General features: G+C 42.4%; 1 protein-coding gene across 3 annotated transcripts in view; it reads left to right on the top strand.

Annotated features, from left to right (window-relative positions):
• LOC106561460 (transcriptional enhancer factor TEF-1) overlaps positions 1–21,264 on the top strand; it is a 116,452-nt gene that overhangs the window by 86,570 nt on the left and 8,618 nt on the right. For all 3 annotated transcript variants that reach the window (XM_014125449.3, XM_082957362.1, XM_082957363.1), the window contains 5 exons: positions 5,470–5,595; positions 5,690–5,736; positions 5,897–5,958; positions 10,089–10,204; positions 17,810–17,983. In XM_014125449.3, the coding sequence (XP_013980924.1) occupies positions 5,470–5,595; positions 5,690–5,736; positions 5,897–5,958; positions 10,089–10,204; positions 17,810–17,983 (525 nt within the window). The remainder of the gene's footprint in view (positions 1–5,469; positions 5,596–5,689; positions 5,737–5,896; positions 5,959–10,088; positions 10,205–17,809; positions 17,984–21,264) is intronic.

Raw genomic sequence — 21,264 nt, 5'->3', positions numbered from 1 at the left:
AAACATACATGTATTGTCTAACATAATGTCCTAGGAGTGTCATCTGATGAAGATCGTCAAAGGTTAGTGCTTCATTTAGCTGTGTTTTGGGTTTTTGTGATGCATCTAGTTGCTTGGAAATGGCTGTGTGGTGTTTCTTGTGAAGTTTGTCCTAACATAATCTAACTTTATGCTTTCGCCGTAAAGCCTTTTTGAAATCAGACAATGTGGTTAGATTAACGAGAAGTTTATCTTTAAAATGGTGTAAAATAGTTGATTGTATGAGAAAATGGAATTATGAGATTTTAGCTGTTTTAAATTTGGCGCACTGATTTTCCACTGGCTGTTGTCAAACTCAATCCCGTTAACGGGATGAGAACGGGAAGGGGTCCCATAGAGGTTAAAAGTTTATTTGTAGAATAATGCATAATGCATTTGAGCTAATCAGTTGTGTTGTGACAAGGTAGGGGTGATATACAGAAGATAGGCCTATTTGGTAAAAGAGTCCATATAAAAGTCCATATTATGGCAAAAACAGCTCAAATAAGCAAAGAGAAACGACAGACCATCATTACTTTAAGACATGAAGGTCAGTCAGTACGGAACATTTCAAGAACTTTGAAAGTTTCTTCAAGCGTAGTCACAAAAACCATCAAGCACTATGATGAAACTGGCTCTCATGAGGACCACCACAGGAAAGGAAGACCCAGAGTTACCTCTGCTGCAGAGGATAAGTACATTAGAGTTAACTGCACCTCAAATTGCAGGCCAAATAAATGCTTCAGAGTTCAAATAATAAAAAGACACTTGCTTGGGCCAAGAAACATGAGCAATGGACATTAGATTGGTGGAAATCTGTCCTTTGGTCTGATGAGTCCAAATTTGAGATTTCTTTATTACAACTGCCATGTCTTTGTGAGACGCACAGTAGGATGATCTCCGTATGTCTGGTTCCCACTGTGAAGCATGGAGGAGGAGATATGATGGTGTGGGGGTGCTTTGCTGTTGACACTGTTTGTGATTTATTTAGAATTCAAGGCACTCTTAATCAGCATGGCCACCACAACATTCTGCAGCGATACGCCATCCCATCTGGTTTGCGCTTAGTCGGACTTTCATTACTTTTTCAACGGGACAATGACCGTAAACACACCTCCAGGCTGTTTAAGGGCTATTTGGCCAAGGAGAGTGATGGAGTGCTGCATCAGATGACCTGGCCTCCACAATCACCTGACCTCAGAGTAAAGGACCACAGAGTGAAGGAAAAGCATCCATCAAGTGCTCAGCATATGTGGGAACTCCTTCAAGATTGTTGGAAAAGCATTCCTCATGAAGCTGGTTGAGAGAATGCCAAGAGTGTGCAAAGCTGTTATCAAAGCAAAGGGTGGCTAGTTTGAAGAATCTAAAATCTATTTTGATTTGTTTAACAATTTCTCGGTTACTACCTGATTCCATATGTGTTATTTCATAGGTTTTATGTCTTCACTATTATTCTACAATGTAGAAAAGAGTAAAAATAAAGAAAAACCCTTGAATGAGTAGGTACAGTTGATGTCGGAAGTTCACATACACCTTAGCCAAATACATTTGAAGTCCGTTTTTCACAATTCCTGACATTTAATCCTAGTAAAGATTCCCTGTCTTGGGTCAGTTAGGATCACCACTTTATTTAAAAAATGTGAAATGTCAGAATAATAGTAGCGTGAATGATTTATTTCAGCTTTTATTTCTTTCATCACATTCCCAGTGGGTCAGAAGTTTACATACACTCAATTTGAATTTTTGGTAGCATTGCCTTTAAATTGTTTAACTTGGATCAAACGTTTCGGGTAGCCTTCCACAAGCTTCCCACAGTAAGTTGGGTGAATTTTGGCCCATTCGTCCTGACAGAGCTGGTGTAACTGAGTCAGGTTTGTAAGCCTCCTTGCTCGCACATGCTTTTTCAGTTCTGCCCACAAATGTTCTATGGGATTGAGGTCAGGACTTTGTGGTGGCCACTCCAATACCTTGACTTTGTTGTCCTTAAGCCATTTTGCCACAACTTTGGAAGTATGCTTGGGGTCATAGTCCATTTGGAAGACCCATTTGCGACCAAGCTTTAACTTCCTGACTGATGTCTTGAGATGTTGCTTCAATATATACTCATCATTTTCCTGCCTCATGATGCCATCTATTTTGTGAAGTTCACCAGTCCCTCCTGCAGCAAAGCACCCCCACAACATGATGCTGCCACCCCCATGCTTCACAGTTGGGATGTTGTTCTTCGGCTCGCAAGCCTCCCCCTTTTTCCTCCAACCATAACGATGGTCATTATGGCCAAACAGTTCTATTTTTGTTTCATCAGACCAGAGGACATTTCTCCAAAAAGTACGATCTTTGTTTCCATGTGCAGTTGCAAACCATAGTCTGGCTTTTTATTGGCAGTTTTGGAGCAGTGGCTTCTTCCTTGCTGAGCAGCCTTTCAGGTTATGTCGATATAGGACTCGTTTTACTGTGGATATAGATAGTTTTGTACCTGTTTCCTCCAGCATCTTCACAAGGTCCTTTGCTGTTGTTCTGGGATTGATTTTCACCTTTCACACCAAAGTACGTTCATCTCTAGGAGACAGAACGCGTCTCCTTCCTGAGCGGTATGCCGGCTGCGTGGTCCCATGGTGTTTATACTTGCGTACTATTGTTTGTACAGATGAACGTGGTACCTTCAGGCATTAGGAAATTGCTCCCAAGGATGAACCAGACTTGTGGAGGTCTACAATTTTTTTCTGAGGTCTTGGCTGATTTCTTTAGATTTTCCCATGATGTCAAGCAAAGAGGCACTGAGCTTGAAGGTAGGCCTTGAAATGTATCCACAGGTACACCTCCAATTGACTCAAACGATGTAAATGAACCTATCAGAAGCTTCTAAAGCCATGACATCATTGGAATTTTTCCAAGCTGTTTAAAGGCACAGTCAACTTATTGTATGTAAACTTCTGACCCACTAGAATTGTGATATTGTGAATTATAAGTGAAATAATCTGTCTGTAAACAATTGTTGGAAAAATGACTTGTGTCATGCACAAAGTAGATGTCCTAACCGACTTGCCAAACTATAGTTTGTTAACAAGAAATTTGTGGAGTGGTTGAAAAACAAGTTGTAATGACTCCAACCTAAGTGTATGTAAACTTGCGACTTCAACTGTATGTCCAAACCTTTGACTGGTACTGTATGTTTTTCATGAATTTGATTAAAATGTCCAACTTATAAAATGCCCACAAATGCCACTTCTCTACAGAGAACTCAAGCACTGGAGTGCTTTCTTTCCAATGTTCAGCATACACTAGAATCTTGCCCTGATGTCCATTGGTTGTGGGAATCTTTCAATCACTTAGGGCTGGATTCAATCTGTATCCGCGTTATAGCTCGATTGAAATTTAAAGGCAATGTTCCAACGTTCTTGTAGACTGCAGTAAACGCTGCCAATGTCAGCTCAATCAGAAATTACCTTTGAATTTTAACTTGGATCTTCGCAATATGGATTAAATCCAGCCCTTAGTTGCGCCACTTGTGACAATCTGTTTGGGTAATGTACTGTTTTTTCATAGAAGACAAGCTCTGCCCTTAGAAGAAAAACTCGTTTAAATGGTTAGGTATTCAATTCAAAACTCAGTAACAACACAATGGGTGTTCTGTGTTTTTATTCACCAGTCTCAGAGAAATATTAAGAGCAATAGAATTCTGTACCCTTAAAAGCACGTTTTTCAGGCAAGTAGGCGGCCTTGTGTGTGTGTGTGATGTTCTCTATATGTGTGTGTGTGTGTGATATTGTCTATAGTGAGGGAAAAAAGTATTTGATCCCCTGCTGATTTTGTACGTTTGCCCACTGACAAAGAAATGATCAGTCTATAATTTTAATGGTAGGTTTATTTGAACAGTGAGAGACAGAATAACAAAAAAAAATCCAGAAAAACGCATGTCAAAAATGTTATAAAATGATTTGCATTTTAATGAGGGAAATAAGTATTTGACCCCTCTGCAAAACATGACTTAGTACTTGGTGGCAAAACACTTGTTGGCAATCACAGAGGTCAGACGTTTCTTGTAGTTGGCCACCAGGTTTGCACACATCTCAGGAGGGATTTTGTCCCACTTCTCTTTGCAGATCTTCTCCAAGTCATTAAGGTTTCGAAGCTGACGTTTGGCAACTCGAACTTTCAGCTCCCTCCACAGATTTTCTATGGGATTAAGGTCTGGAGACTGGCTAGGCCACTGCAGGATCTTAATGTGCGTCTTCTTGAGCCACTCCTTTGTTGCCTTGGCCGTGTGTTTTGGGTCATTGTCATGCTGGAATACCCATCCACGACCCATTTTCAATGCCCTGGCTGAGGAAAGGAGGTTCTCACCCAAGATTTGATGGTACATGGCCCCGTCCATCGTCCCTTTGATGCGGTGAAGTTGTCCTGTCCCCTTAGCAGAAAAACACCCCCAAAGCATAATGTTTCCACCTCCATGTTTGACGGTGGGGATGAAGTTCTTGGGGTCATAGGCAGCATTCCTCCTCCTCCAAACACGGCGAGTTGAGTTGATGCCAAAGAGCTCCATTTTGGTCTCATCTGACCACAACACTTTCACCCAGTTGTCCTCTGAATCATTCAGATGTTCATTGGCAAACTTCAGACGGGCATGTATATGTGCTTTCTTGAGCAGGGGGACCTTGCGGGCGCTGCAGGATTTCAGTCCTTCACAGCGTAGTGTTAACAATTGTTTTCTTGGTGACTATGGTCCCAGCTGCCTTGAGATCATTGACAAGATCCTCCCGTGTAGTTCTGGGCTGATTCCTCACCGTTCTCATGATCATTGCAACTCCACGAGGTGAGATCTTGCATGGAGCCCCAGGCCGAGGGAGATTGACAGTTCTTTTGTGTTTCTTCCATTTGCGAATAATCGCACCAACTGTTGTCACCTTCTCACCAAGCTGCTTGGCGATGGTCTTGTAGCCCATTCCAGCCTTGTGTAGGTCAACAATCTTGTCCCTGACATCCTTGGAGAGCTCTTTGGTCTTGGCCATGGTGGAGAGTTTGGAATCTGATTGATTGCTTCTGTGGACAGGTGTCTTTTATACAGGTAACAAGCTGAGATTAGGAGCATTCCCTTTAAGAGTGTGCTCCTAATCTCAGCTCGTTACCTGTATAAAAGACACCTGGGAGCCAGAAATCTTTCTGATTGAGAGGGGGTCAAATACTTACTTCCCTCATTAAAATGCAAATCAATTTATACCATTTTTGACATGCGTTTTTCTGGATTGTTTTGTTGTTATTCTGTTTCTCACTGTTCAAATAAACCTACCATTAAAATTATAGACTGATCATTTCTTTGTCAGTGGGCAAACGCAGGGGATCAAATACTTTTTTCCCTCACTGTATATGTGTGTGGGTGTGTGAGTTTGTTTGGTTGTTGTTGCTTGTTCTTTGTCCCACCACTTCGAGTCATTGTGTTGTGTTCTGCTGAAGGACCAGAGTGTGAAAGACAAGGCACTGCAGAGTATGGCCTCCATGTCCTCGGCTCAGATCGTCTCTGCCACTGCCATCCACAACAAGCTGGGCCTCCCAAGACCCACCTTCCCTGGGGCGACAGGGGTAAGACACCCCTCACTAAACACACACAATTCGTAACAATTGACTTGATGTGCATTGTGCTGTCCTGATTGTCCGTTTATTTACTCTTCCTTAGTTTTGGCAGGGTATGATATCCACTGGCCAGCCTGGATCCTCACAAGAGTAAGTCGTCCTAATGTGTCTGTCTTGTTATTGATAATATAAGATGAAGTAATAACTTAACTAATTTGTTAGCTCGATTTTATAACTTATCTACCTAGTTAATTTTTTGTATTATTACAATAACCAGGTCAACTTCCTGATTCTTTCTTTTTATCTTCAGCATCAAGCCATTTTCCCAGCAGGCCTACCCCAGCCAGACAGCTGTAACGACCACCATCTCAGGTGAGGGTGCCCTTTTACTCTATCCACCCTATTTCTATCAGCTCATTTCACTTTATCTGAGGCCAACGCTCAAACAAAACTCCAATGGCACCTATTACCAGGGCATTAATACTGTTACATGGCTAATGCTACTAGTGATATAGCTAATGGGTATCATGTTAGTGAGTGTATTTAACCAGGTAGGCCAATTGAGAACAAGTTCTCATTTACAACTGTGACCTGGCCAAGATAAAGCAAAGCAGTGCGACAAAAAACAACAACAGAGTTACACATGGGATAAACAAAAGTAATTACAATTTAGCAAATTAACACTGGAGTGATAGATGTGCAGATGATGATGTGCAAATATAAATACTGGTGTGCAAAAGAGCAAAAAAGTAAATAAAAACAATATGGGGATAAGGTAGGAAGTTGGATGGGCTATTTACAGATGGGCTGTGTACAGCGATCGGTAAGCTGCTCAGATAGCAGATGCTTAAAGTTAGTGAGGGAGATATGTCTCCAACTTCAGCAATTTTTGCAATTCGTTCCAGTCATTGGCAGCAGAGAACTGGAAGAAAAGGCGGCCAAAGAGGTGTTGGCTTTGGGGATGAGCAGTGGAAAAGAGATGGGGACAGAACTGAGAAAAATAAAGAAAAAAACTGGGAAAAAGTGTAAGCAAATGTTTTTATAAGGTTGCTTCACTGCTCGTGCAATAAAATTGGTAAAATCTTACCTGAAAGTGTAAGGAGCGTCGAAAGATAAACTTTTGTCATTTATGCAAAATATCTGCTGTAGCACGTGCTATGGGTGGGTGTTGTTATGGCGACCAGTGAGCTGAGATAAGGCGGAGCTTTACCTAGCAAAGACTTATAGATGACCTGTAGCCAGTGGTTCTGGCAATGAATATGTAGCGAGGGCCAGCCGACGAGAGCATACAGGTCACAGTGGTGGGTGGTATATAGGGCTTTGGTGACAAAACGGATGGCACTGTGATAGACTGCATCCATTTTTCTGAGTAGAGTGTTGGTGGCTATTTTGTAAATGACATCGCCGAAGCCTTGGCCAGGTCGATGAAGACGGCTGCACAGTACTGTCTTTTATCGATGGCGGTTATGATATTGTTTAGTACCTTCAGCGTGGCTGAGGTGCACCCGTGACCAGCTCGGAAACCGGATTGCACAGCGGAGAAGGTACGGTGGGATTCGAAATGGTCAGTGATCTGTTTGTTAACTTGGCTTTCGAAGACTTTAGAAAGGCAGGGCAGGATGGATATAGGTCTGTAACAGTTTGGGTCTAGAGTGTCTCCCCCCTTTGAAGAGGGGGATGACCACGGCAGCTTTCCAATCTTTAGGAATCTCGGATGATACGAAAGAGAGGTTGAACAGACTAGTAATAGGGTTTGCAACAATGGCTGCGGATAATTTTAGAAAGAGAGGATCCAGATTGTCTAGCCCAGCTGATTTATAGGGGTCCAAGTTTTGCAGCTCTTTCAGAACATCTGCTATCTGGATTTGTGTGACGGAGAAGCTGGGGAGGCTTGGGCAAGTAGCTGCGGGGGGTGCGGTGCTGTTGGCCTTGGGTTGGGGTAGCCAGGAGGAAAGCATGGCCAGCCATAGAGAAATGCTTATTGAAATTCTCAATTATCGTGGATTTATCAGTGGTGACAGTGTTTCCTAGCCTCAGTGCAGTGGGCAGCTGGGAGGAGGTGCTCTTATTCTCCATGGACTTTACAGTGTCCCAGAACTTTTTGGAGTTAGAGCTACAGGATTGAAATTTCTGTTTGAAAAAGCTAGCCTTTGCTTTCCTAACAGACTGTGTGTATTGGTTCCTGACTTCCCTGAAAAGTTGCATATCGCGGGGAGTATTCGATGCTAGTGCAGTACGGCACAGGATGTGTTTGTGCTGGTCGAGGGCAGTCAGGTCTGGAGTGAACCAAGGGCTATATCTGTTCTTAGTTCTACATTTTTTGAAAGGGGCATGCTTATTTAAGATGGGGAGGAAATTACTTTTAAAGAACAACCAGGCATCTTCTACTGACGGGACGAGGTCAATATCCTTCCAGGATACCCGGGCCAGGTCGATTAGAAAGGCCTGCTTGCAGAAGTGTTTTTAGGGAGCGTTTGACAGTGAAGGGGTGGTCGTTTGACCACGGACCCATTACGGATGCAGGCAATGAGGCAGTGATCGCTGAGATCCTGATTGAAAACAGTAGAGGTGTATTTGGAGGGCAAGTTGGTCAGGATAATATCTATGAGGGTGCCCATGTTTACGGATTTAGGGTTGTACCTGGTGGGTTCCTTGATAATTTGTGTGAGATTGAGGGCATCTAGCTTAGATTGTAGGATGGCCGGGGTGTTAAGCATATCCCAGTTTAGGTCACCTAACAGAACGAACTCTGAAGATTGATGTGGGGCAATCAATTCACATATGGTGTCCAGGGCACAGCTGGGAGCTGAGGGGGGGTCTATAACAGGCGGCAACAGTGAGAGACTTATTTCTGGAGAGATTCATTTTTAAAATTAGAAGCTCGAACTGTTTGGGCATAGACCTGGAAAGTATGACAGAACTTTGCAGGCTATCTCTGCAGTAGATTGCAAGTCCTCCCCGTTTGGGAGTTCTATCTTGACGGAAAAGTTGTAGTTGGGGATGGAAATCTCAGAATTTTTGGTGGTCTTCCTAAACCAGGATTCAGACACGGCAAGGACATCAGGGTTGGCGGAGTGTGCTAAAGCAGTGAGTAAAACAAAATGATGTTAACATGCATGAAACCAAGGCTTTTACAGTTACAGAAGTCAACAAATGAGAGTGCCTAGGGACACACAGGGCTTGGGTTAACCTCTACATCACCCGAGGAACAGAGGAGGAGTAGGATGAGGGTACAGCTAAAGGCTATCAAAACTGGTCGTCTGGTGCGTTGGGGCAGAGAATTAAAGGAGCAGATTTCTGGGCGTGGTAGAATAGATTCAGGGATTAATGTACAGACAAGAGTATGGTAGGGTGTGGGTACAGTGGAGGTAAACCTAGGCACTGATTGACGATAAGAGAGACTGCATCTCTGGAGGCACTAGTTATGCTAGGTGAGGTCACCGCATGTGTGCGAGGTGGGACAAAGAGGTATCTGAGGCATATTGAGTGGGGCTAGGGGCTCCGCAGTAAAATAAAACAATGATAACTACCCTAAACAACAGTATACAAGGCATATTGACATTAGAGAGAGACATAAAGCGATGCATAAAGCAATCACAGGTGTTGATTGGGAGAGCTAGCTAAGACAACAACAACAGGTAAAATGGCGATGAATGGGCAGAGAGGGTTAGTTAACTACACACAGGGCCTAAGTTCGAGGCTGGGGCTGACAGATAAACAAAATAAACAAAAATGGAGTACCGTGATTAATGAACAGTCCAGCAGGCATCAGCTATGTAGCCAGGTGATCATAGGGTCCAGTGAACAGCAATTGATGAAACAGGGAAGCCGCTAGGTAGTTGTTACTACGCTTGAAAGCGGGGGACACGGCGTCCATAAAGTTAGCAGGCCGGGGCTAGCAGAAGTGTCTTCACCGATGTCCGACAAAGGCCGGTTGAGGGCACGTCGGACGGAATTACTACGGCAGCTTCGGGGCTGGGCCACTTGGTAGCAGCTCGCTAGCTGCGATGATCTGGAGTAATGGTCCAGAGATTATGGCAGGAATCTGGTGATGTAGTGGAGAAAAGCAGTCCGATATGCTCAGGGTTTATATTGCGCTGTGCAGACTGGTGGGTATTATCCAGGCTAAAAGCGGCTAGTGTCTGAGCTAAAGGTAAAGGCCGCTAGCAGTGGCTAACAATGACTAAATAGCTAGTAGCTAATTAGCTGGTCTAATTAGCTGGTTAGCATCTGATGGCTAGCTTCTGATGGAGGTTCTAGCTATAAGGTCTAAAAATAGCAGATCCGTATCACATTGGGTGAGGCGGGTTGCCGGAAGCTATATTTAATTTAAAAATGGAAAAAGAGATTTATTATATTGAATATATACAAAAAATATATATATATATATTTTTTTACATGGGACAATGACAAAACACGTCTGCACTGCTACGCCATCTTGGATTGCCTAGTGTCAGTAAACGGTGGATAGTGAGGTGACAGTGTTGTGTGTAATCCCCCAGCGTACGAGCCCCCCACGGCTACAGCCCCGGCCTGGCAGGGACGCTCCATCGGGACCACCAAACTCAGACTGGTGGAGTTCTCTGCCTTCCTGGAGCAGCAGAGAGACCCTGACTCTGTGAGTACCTGCCCTACTGTCTTCCTTCCCACACACAGTAAAACACACCTGGGTAAACTAGTACTTGTTTCTCAGACAGCATCCCAAACCAGACCAAAGCAGGCCAAACTAGTGCCATTTCCTGAGGTCAACCGTACTTCCTCAAACTGGTGTATGTCTTCAAACACTCTCACAGACAAAAAACGTAAAACAAGCAAAGCAGAATCCCTCCAAATACCAAAGTGACTCTGGAACATACAGGTAAGTGCCAAAATAAAGGAAACACCAACATAAAGTATCTTAATAGGGTGTTGGGCCACCACGAGCCAGAAAGCTTCACTGTGCCTTGGCATAGAGTCTACAAGTGTCTGGAACACTTTTGGAGGGATGCGACACCATTCTTCCACAAGAATTTCCATCATTGATGGTGGTGGAAAACGCTGTCTCAGGCACAGCACCAGAATCTCCCATAAGTGTTCACACACAACTTTTAAACCCCCTATGCTCCTTTGAGACCCCTCTTTCAAAATAACAGATCTCTTCTAGCAATGGTAACCAAAATGATGGGCAACTGGGCATTTTTATACAAGACCCTAACCTAAGCATGATATGATGTTAACACCCACGGTTCACACTATTCAACAGCCAGTGAAATATCAGAGCGCCAAATTCAAAACCACAAAATGTCATAATTCAAAGTTCTCAAACAAAGGACTATTTTACACCATTTTAAAGGTACATGTCTCCTTAATGTAACCACATTGTCCGATTTCAAAAAGGCTTTATGGCGAAAGCATAAAGTTAGATTATGTTAGGACAGTTCCAACACAAGAAAAAGCACACAGCCATTTTCCTAGCAAGGACAGGCGTCATGAAAACCAGCTAAAATTATGCACTAACCTTTGACGATCTTCATCAGATGACACTCCTAGGACATCATGTTACACAATACATGCATTTTTTGTTCTATAAAGTTCATATTTATATCCATAAACCCCATTTTACATTGGCGCGTGATGTTCAGAAAATATTTTGCCTCCAATACTTCCGGTGGATCAGCACACCAATTTACAAAAATACTCACCATAAACGTTGATAAAATATTAAACTGTTATTCAGAGAATTATAGATGAACATCTCCTTTATGCAAACACTGTGACAGATTTCAAAAAAGCTTCACTAGGAAAGCACACTTTGCAATAATCTGAGTACTGCGCTCAGAAAAATACACTAGGCAATACAGATACCCGCCATTTTGGAGTCATCTAAAATCATAAATATCATTAGAAATATTCACTTACCTTTGATCTTCATCAGAAGGCACTTCCAGGAATCCCAGGTCCACAATAAATGTTGCTTTGTTCGATAAAGTCCATAATTTATGTCCAAATAGCTCCTTGTTGTTAGCGCGTTCAGTTAGCTACTCCAAGTGTAGGAAGTGCATGGAAAATGTTACGACGAAAAGTAAAAAAAGTTATATTTACGTTCGTTCAAACATGTCAAATGTTGTATAGCATCAATCTTTAGGTCCTTTATCACTTAGAACTTCAATAATATTCCAACCGGACGATTGCAATGTCTTGAAAAACGTTTTGGAACACAGCTAACTCTCACGTGAACGCGCGTCAATGAACGCCAGTACCTTCCTGAGTCAACAACTTCCAACTTCCTCTGTTCATCATAGACGCCTCAAACAACTTTCTAAAGACTGTTGACATCTAGTGGAAGCCTTAGGAAGTGCAAAATGAACCCTAAGTCACTGTGTGTTCGATAGGCAATGGCTTGAAAGGACTACAAGCACCAGAATTCTCACTTCCTGGTTAGATTTTTCTCAGGTTTTTGCCTGCCATATGAGTTCTGTTATACTCACAGACATCATTCAAACAGTTTTAGAAACTTCCGAGGGTTTTTTTATCCAAATATAATATGCATATTCTAGTTCCTGGGCCCGAGTAGTAGGCCATTTAATTTGGGTACGTTTTTCATCCGGCCGTGAAAATACTGCCCCCTACCCTAGAGAGGTTAAATGCTTAATTAACTCAGGATCCACACCTGTATGGAAGCAGCTGCTTACAATATACTTTGTATCCCTCATTTACTCGTGTTTCCTTTATTTTGGCAGTTACCTGTATATCCAGTTTGTCATTTTGTCACTATTTGTTAGCTATTGCATTTTTACTTGTGTTTTATAACAGCTGACATTATCTTGGGTTAGTGAGCTATCCTAGACCAGTGTTTATACTGCTACAGTGCCTTCGGAAAGTATTCAGACCCCTTGACTTTTCCACATTTTTTACGTTACAACCTTATTCTAAAATGGATTAAAAAAAACATCCTAAGCAATCTATAAACAATACCCCATAATGACGAAGCGAAAACAGGTTTTCAGACATTTTTGCAAATTTATTTAAAATAAAAAACAGAAATACCTTATTTACATAAGTGTTCAGACCCTTTGCTATGAGACTTGAAATTGAGCTCAGGTGCATCCTGTTTCCATAACTTGATTGGAGTCCACCTGTGGTAAATTCAATTGATTGGACATGATTTGGAAAGACACACACCTGTCTATATAAGGTCCCACAGTAGACAGTGCATATCAGAGCAAAAACAAGGAATTGTCCGTAGAGCTCAGAGACAGGATTGTGTCGAGGCACAGATCTGGGGAAGGGTACCAAAACATTTCTGCAGCATTGAAGGTCCCCAAGAACATAGTGGCCTCCATCATTCTTAAATGGAAGAAGTTTGGAACCACCAAGACTCTTCCTAGAGCCGGCCGACCAGCCAAACTGAGGAATCAGTGGAGAAGGATCTTGGTCAGGGAGGTAACCAAGAACCCGATGGTCACTCTGACAGAGCTACTCTGTGGAGATGGGAGAACCTTCCAGAAGGACAACCATCTCTGCAGCACTCCACCAATCAGGCCTTTATGGTAGAGTGGCCAGATGGAAGCCACTCCTCAGTAAAAGGCACATGACAGCCCGTATGGAGTTTGCCAAAAGGCACCTAAAGACTCTCAGACCATGAGAAATAAGATTCTCTAGTCTGATGAAACCAAGCTTGAACTCTTTGGCCTGAATTCCAAGCGTCATGTCTGGAGGAAACCTGCCACTATCCCTACGGTGAAGCATGGTGGTGGCAGCATCATGCTGTGGGGATGTTTTTCAGCGGCAGGGACTGGGAGATTAGTCAGGTTCGAGGGAAAGATGAATGGAGCAAAGTACAGAGTTTCTTGATGAAGACCTGCTCCAGACCTCAGACTGGGGTGAAGGTTCAGCTTCCAACAGGACAATGACCCTAAGCACACAGCCAAGACAACACAGGAGTGGCTTCGGGATAAGTCTCTGAATGTCCTTTAGTGGCCCAGCCAGAGCACGGACTTGAACCCAATTGAACATCTCTGGAGAGACCTGACAATAGCTGTGCAAAGACGCACACCATCCAACCTGACAGAGCTTGAGAGGATCTGCAGAGAAGAATGGGAGAAACTCCCCAAATACAAGTGTAAAGTCATACCCAAGAAGACTCTGCTGTTCTTGCTGCCGAAGGTGCTTAAACAAAGTACTGAGTAAAGGGTCTGAATACTTATGTAATGTTACATTTAATTTCTTTAACCTGTTGGGGGTAGGGGGGCAGTATTGACACGGCCGGATAAAAAACATACCCGATTTAATCTGGTTACTACTCCTGCCCAGTAACTAGAATATGCATATAATTATTGGCTTTGGATAGAAAACACCCTAAAGTTTCTAAAACTGTTTGAATGGTGTCTGTGAGTATAACAGAACTCATATGGCAGGCAAAAACCTGAGAAGATTCCTTACAGGAAGTGCCCTCTCTGACAAGATCTTGTTCTTCTTGTCTCTGTTTATTGAAGACTGAGGATCTTTCCTGTAACGTGACACTTCCTACGGCTCCCATAGGCTCTCAGAGCCCGGGAAAAAGCTGAATGATATCGAGGCAGCCCCAGGCTGAAACACATTTGCGCTTTTGGCAAGTGGCCGATCAGAGGACAATGGGCTTAGGCGCGTGCACGAGTTGACCCCGTGATTTATTTTCTTTCGTCTTTTTACCTAAACGCAGATCCCCGGTCGGAATATTATCGCTTTTTTACGAGAAAAATGGCATAAAAATTGATTTTAAACAGCGGTTGACATGCTTCGAAGTACAGTAATGGAATATTTAGATTTTTTTTTTAAATAGCTTTTCGGTGAAAGCACATTTTGCAATATTCTAAGTAGATAGCCCGGCATCACAGGGCTAGCTATTTAGACACCCAGCAAGTTTAGCCTTCACCAAACTCCGATTTACTATTAGAAAAGTTTGATTACCTTTGGTGTTCTTTGTCAGAATGCACTCCCAGGACTTCTACTTCAATAACAAATGTTGGTTTGGTCCCAAATAATCCATAGTTATATCCAAACAGCGGCGTTTTGTTCGTGCGTTCAAGACACTATCCGAAAGGGTAAAGAAGGGTGACGAGCACGGCGCATTTTGTGACAAAAAATGTCTAAATATTCCATTACCGTACTTCGAAGCATGTCAACTGCTGTTTAAAATCAATTTTTATGCCATTTTTTGCGTAAAAAAGCGATAATATTCCAACCGGGAAACCGTGTTTTAGTACAAAGAGAGAGAAAATAAAAACATGGGGTCGCCTCGTGCACGCGCCTCAGTCTCATTGTCCTCTGATAGACCACTTACCAAAGGCGCTAATGTTTTTCAGCCAGGGGCTGCAAAGACGTCATTCAGCTTTTTCCCGGGTTCTGAGAGCCTATGGGAGCCGTAGGAAGTGTCACGTTACAGCAAAGATCCTAAGTTTTCAATAAAAAGAGTCAAGAAGCCCAAGGAATGGTCAGAGAGGGCACTTCCTGTACAGAATCTTCTCAGGTTTTTGCCTGCCATATGAGTTCTGTTATACTCACAGACACCATTCAAACAGTTTTAGAAACTTTAGAGTGTTTTCTATCCAAAGCCAATAATTATATTTCTGGGCAGTAGTGATAACCAGATTAAATCAGGTACGTTTTTTTTCCGGCCGTGCAAATACTGCCCCTCAACAGGTTAAATGTGCTTTGTCATCATGGGTTATTGTGTGTGTAGATTGATGAGGGGGGGAAAACGATTTAATCTATTTTAGCGTAAGGGGCTGTAACGTAACAAAATGTGGAAAAAGTCAAGGGGTCTGAATACTTTCCGAAGACACTGTATGTCTGGGCAATGTTACAATGAAGTAAAATCATTTCAATATATTTTTTGAATTGAACCTTTATTTTATCAGGGAGTCATACTGAGACCAAGGTCTCTTTTACAAATGAGCCCTGAATTACATCAATTACAGAAAATACACACGTCAAAATGAAAATACAAAATGCAAGCAGAAAGAAAAACAAAGACCATCAGTAAAAATGTTATCATTCTGTATTGGCCTAGAGGCAACAAAACATCAAAGATTGTTCAACAAATAAGTTGCAAAAAAAACTAAGCTGATTTAGTGCTGACCTCAATTAGTCGACTGGTTGATTGTTTGTTCGTTAGGCTGTTGGTCGACCAAGATTGTTTTAGTTGAGCAGTAACAAATATATATATATACACACCGGGCCTCCCACTCCTCTTTCTATTCTGGTTAGAGCCAGTTTGCGCTGTTCTGTGAAGGGAGTAGTACACAGCTTTGTACAAGATCTTCAGTTTCTTGGCAATTTCTCACATGGAATAGCCTTAATTTCTCAGAACAAGAATAGACTGAAAATGATAAACTTGGATTAGCTAACACAACGTGCCATTGGAACACAGGAGTAATGGTTGCTGATAATGGGCCTCTCTACGCCTATGTAGATATTCCATTAAAAAAATCTGCCATTTCCTTGGGGGCCTCCCGGGTGGCGCAGTGGTCTAAGGCGCTGCATTGCAGTGCTAGCTGTGCCACTAGAGATTCTGGGTTCGAGTCCAGGCTCTGTTGCAACCGGCTGCGACCAGGAGACCCATGGGGTGGTGCACAATTGGCCCAGCGTCGTCCGGGTTAGGGGAGGGTTTGGCCGGCAGGGATATCCTTGTCTCATCGCGCACTAGCGACTCCTGTGGCGGGCGTCAGTCGTCAGATGTACGGTGTTTCCTCCGACACATTGGTGCGGCTGGCTTCCGGGTTGGATGAGTATTGTGTCAAGAAGCAGTGTGGCTTGGTTGGGTTGTGTTTCGGAGGACGCATGGCTCTTGACCTTTGCCTCTCCCGAGTCCGTACGGGAGTTGCAGCGATGAGACAAGACTGTAACTACTACTAAAAATTGGGGAGAAAAAAGGGTGAAAATACTTTTTTTTAAATGATAATTTATTTAAAAAAATAATCAGCCGTTTCCAGCTGCAATAGTCATTTACAACAACGTCAACACTGTATTTCTGATCAATTTGATGTTATTTTAATGGACAAATGTTTTTATTTAAAAAACAAAGACATTTCTAAGTGACCCCAAACTTTTGAACGGTAGTGTGTGTGTATATATATATATATATATATATATATATATATATATATATATATATATATATATATATATATATATATATATATAGTGAACTAATCCATTGTGGAGGCCTAGAGTAAAAGCCAATTTATGCTCAAATTTTGAGCTCTGTACTACATAGCCATGCACCTTCCAAATTTTGTAACAATGCGGAGGGCTTTGTATAGCTCCGCATTAACATGATTGGTTGAAGGTAGGTGGGGGCGGTACATCTTGTATAAACACAAACTCACTTCCTTGACAACAGCTATGCACTGCTCCGTGAAGCGCAAGAAGATTTGGATAGAATTTTGATTAACCACATGACAATGATTTTGAGAAACTGTTTCACGAAACTGGCACGCAGATCGGTAGATAAATGGTAAGATAAATTGGCATTCCACATGAGAAAGGTTGCTGACTCCTCGTATAGCCTATTACCGGCAACTTCAGGAGAGTAATGGCAGAATCTGCGAAAGCCAGCAGGAGCAGAAGGAGAATAATTGGTTCAGGTTTTTTCTTCTGGTTATCTAGATCTCTGGCACCCCCTTGAGGCATCAAACCGTAAGCTTGAAGCATCAATTCACATAGTTGATTTCATTAAAACACATAGGGTGTGTCTATTTATAGAAAAATACACATTTAAAAATGGAGCAATCGATTGGTCAAAAGAACAGACAACTTTTGGTCGACCAAAAGTCGGTAATAGGCTATGCGAACCAAAGGAATTTCCAGGGTTAGCCATCCCTGAGACTGGGCGTGGTAACTCGAATGTCTACATTTTAGTAATGATGTTAGGACTTTTTGTAAAAGGGCTTTATAAATTAAAACGTATCAATCTACGTGACATCAACAATATATATATTAATACATTTGTTATGACAACACAATACTAGTGTTTTTTAGATTTAAAAAAATATATGTTTTAGAGCCGGCTTCCCAGATGTAGATTAACTCTAGTCCTGGACTAAAAATCATTCTCAATGGAGATCATCTATAGAAAACTATTTTTAGTCCAGGACCAGGCTCAATCTGTGTCTGGGGAACCAACTCTTAGGGTAATGGAGAAGTACTAAAATAATGCTAATAGAAGTAATCTATCTAAACTGGCTGTTTTCTCTCTCATCAGTACAACAAACACCTGTTTGTGAGCATTGGACAGACCAACTACTCGTACAGCGATGCCCTACTGGAGGCTGTGGACATCCGTCAGATCTACGACAAGTTCCCAGAGAAGAAGGGAGGACTGAAGGAGCTCTTTGGAAAGGGCCCTCACAACTCTTTCTTCCTGGTCAAGTTCTGGGTGAGTCTCATGGCACAAGGTCATTAACTGTGAATGGTTGTAAAAGGTGCATTGTCCAGTTCGCTGCTCTATAACGTGAATAAAATCCTGGCCGTTATTGTCCACACAATTTGGCTTCACAATACACGCATGATTGACATCTAAACAAACAACATTAATGATACATAAACTCAGCAAAAAAAGAAACGTCCTCTCACTGTCAACTGCGTTTATTTTCAGCAAACTTAACATGTGTAAATATTTATATGAACATAACAAAATTCAACAACTGAGACATGAACTGAACAAATTCCACAGACATATGACTAACAGAAATGGAATAATGTGTCCCTGAACAAAGGGGGGGTCAAAATCAAAAGTAACAGTCAGTATCTGGTGTGGCCACCAGCTGCAGGTAGCCTAGTGGTTAGAGTGTTGGGCCAATAACCGAAAGGTTGCTAGATCGAATACGCGAGCTGACAAGGTAAAAATCTGTCGTTCTGCCCATGAACAAGGCAGTTAACCCACTGTTCCAAGTCCGTCATTGTAATAAGAATTTGTTCTTAACTACTTTGTCAAGTTAAATAAAGGTTACATTTAAAAAAGAAAATGTACTGCAGTGCATCTCCTCCTTATGGACTGCACAAGATGTGCCAGTTCTTGCTGTGAGATGTTACCCCACTCTTCCACCAAGGCACCTGCAAGTTCCCGGTCATTTCTGTGGGGAATGGCCCTAGCCCTCACCCTCCGATCCAACAGGTCCCAGACGTGCTCAATGGGATTGAGATCCGGGCTCTTCGCTGGCCATGGCAGAACACTGACACTCCTGTCTTGCAGGAAATCCCGCACAGAACAAGCAGTATGGCTGGTGGAATTGTCATGCTGGAGGGTCATGTCAGGATGAGCCTGCAGGAAGGGTACCACATGAGGGAGGAGGATGTCTTCCCTGTAACGCACAGTGTTGAGATTGCCTGCAAAGACAACAAGCTCAGTCCAATGATGCTGTGACACACCGCCCCAGACCATGACGGACCCTCCATCTCCAAATCGATCCCGCTCCAGAGTACAGGCCTCGGTGTAATGCTCATTCCTTCGACGATAAACGTGAATCCGACCATCACCGCTGGTGAGACAAAACCGCGACTCGTCAGTGAAGAGCACTTTTTGCCAGTCCTGTCTGGTCCAGCGACGGTAGGTTTGTGCCCATAGGTGACGTCTGGTGAGGACCTGCCTTACAACAGGCCTACAAGCCCTCCGTCCAGCCTCTCTCAGCCTATTGCCGACAGTCTGAGCACTGATGGAGAGATTGTGCATTCCTGGTGAAACTCAGGCAGTTGTTGTTGCCATCCTGTACCTGTCCCACAGGTGTGATGTTCGGATGTACCAATCCTGTGCAGGTGTTGTTACACGTGATCTGCCACTGCGAGGACGATCAGCTGTCCGTCCTGTCTCCCTGTAGCGCTGTCTTAGGCGTCTTACAGTATGGACATTGCAATGTATTGCCCTGGCCACATTTGCAGTCCTCATGCCTCCTTGCAGCATGCCTAAGGCACGTTCAAGCAGGTGAGCAGGGACCCTGGGCATCTTCTGGTGTTTTTCAGAGTCAGTAGAAAGGCCGCTTTAGTGTCCTAAGTTTTCATAACTGTGACCTTAATTGCCTACCGTCTGTCTTAACGACCGTTCCACAGGTGCAAGTTCATTAATTGTTTATGGTTCATTGAACAAGCATGGGAAACAGTGTTTAAACCCTTTACAATGAAGATCTGTAAAGTTATTTGGATTTTTACGAATTAAGGCAGGGTCCTGAAAAAGGGACGTTTCTTTTTTTGCTGAGTTTACAAGTACAGTGCCTTCAGAAAAGATACGCACCCCTTGACATTTTCCAAAGGATGTTGTTTTACAATTTAAAATTGATAAAATTATTGTATTGTTTTTGGTCATTACCCCATAATATCAAAGTGGAATAATGTTTCTTGAAATTTGTATAAATATATTAAAAATAAGACATTTCAGCTTTTGAGTAAATTGGTATTCAACCCCTTTGTTAAGGCAAGCCTAAATAAGTTCAGGAGTATGCATTTTCATGGACTGTGTGCGATAATAGTGTTTAACATAATTTTTTTATGACTACCTCATCGCTGTACCCCACACTTACAATTATCTGTAGGGTCCCTCAACCACAAATACCAGGAAGGTTTACCAATGCCTCGCAAAGGTCACATATTGATATATGGGTATAAAGAAAGCAGACACTGAATATCCCTCTGAGCATGGTGAAGTTATTAATTACACTTTGGATGGTGTATCAATACACCCAGTCACTACAAAGATACAGATGTCCTTCCTAACTCAGGTGCCGGAGACGAAGGAAACCGCTCTGGCCTCGTGGTGAAATCCCTATGGTGACTTTAAAACAGTTGCAGAGTTTAATGGCTGTGATAGGAGAAAACTGATGATGGATCAACATCATTGTAGTTACACCACAATGCTATCCTAATTGACAGAGTGAAAAGATGGAAGCTTATTCCAAAACATGCATCCTGTTTACAACAAGGCACTAAAGTAATACTGCGAAACATTTGGCAAAGCAATTAACTTTTTGTCCTGAATACAAATTGTTTGGGCCAAATCCAATACAACACATTAGTGAGTACCACTCTCCATATTTTCAAGCACAGTGGTGGCTGCATCATGTTATGGGTATGCTTGTAATTGTTAAGGACTGGGTTGTTATTCAGGATTAAAAAAAACTAAAACAGAATGGAGCTAAGCACAGGCAAAATTTGAGAGGAAAACCTGTTTGTCTGCTTTCCACCAGACATTGGGAGATTAATTCACCTTTCAGCAGGGCAATAATCTAAAACACAAGGCCAAATCTACATTTACATTTTAGTCATTTAGCAGACGCTCTTATCCAGAGCGACTTACAGTAGTGAATGCATACATTTCATACTTTTTTGTATTTTTGTATTATTATTTTTTTTTTCCGTACTGGTCCATCTACACTGGAATTATTTACCTGAGTGGCCAAGTTAAAGTTTTGACTTAAATCTGCTTGAAAATGTCTGTCTAGCAATGATCAACAACCAACTTGACAGAGTTTGAATAACTTTAAATAGAATAATGTGCAAATATTGTACAATCCAGGTGTGCAAAGCTCTTAGAGACTTACCCAGATAGACTCACAGCTGTAATCGCTGCCAAAGGTGCTTCAACAAATTATTGCCTCAGGGGTGTGAATACTTACGTAAATTAGATATTTATGGATTTCAGCTTAAATAAATTTGCAGACATTTCTAAAA

This window comes from Salmo salar, chromosome 10, assembly GCF_965601325.2.
Source record: "Salmo salar chromosome 10, fSalSal1, whole genome shotgun sequence".
Lineage (NCBI taxonomy): Eukaryota > Metazoa > Chordata > Actinopteri > Salmoniformes > Salmonidae > Salmo > Salmo salar.
This window is presented reverse-complemented; position numbering and strand designations above follow the sequence as displayed.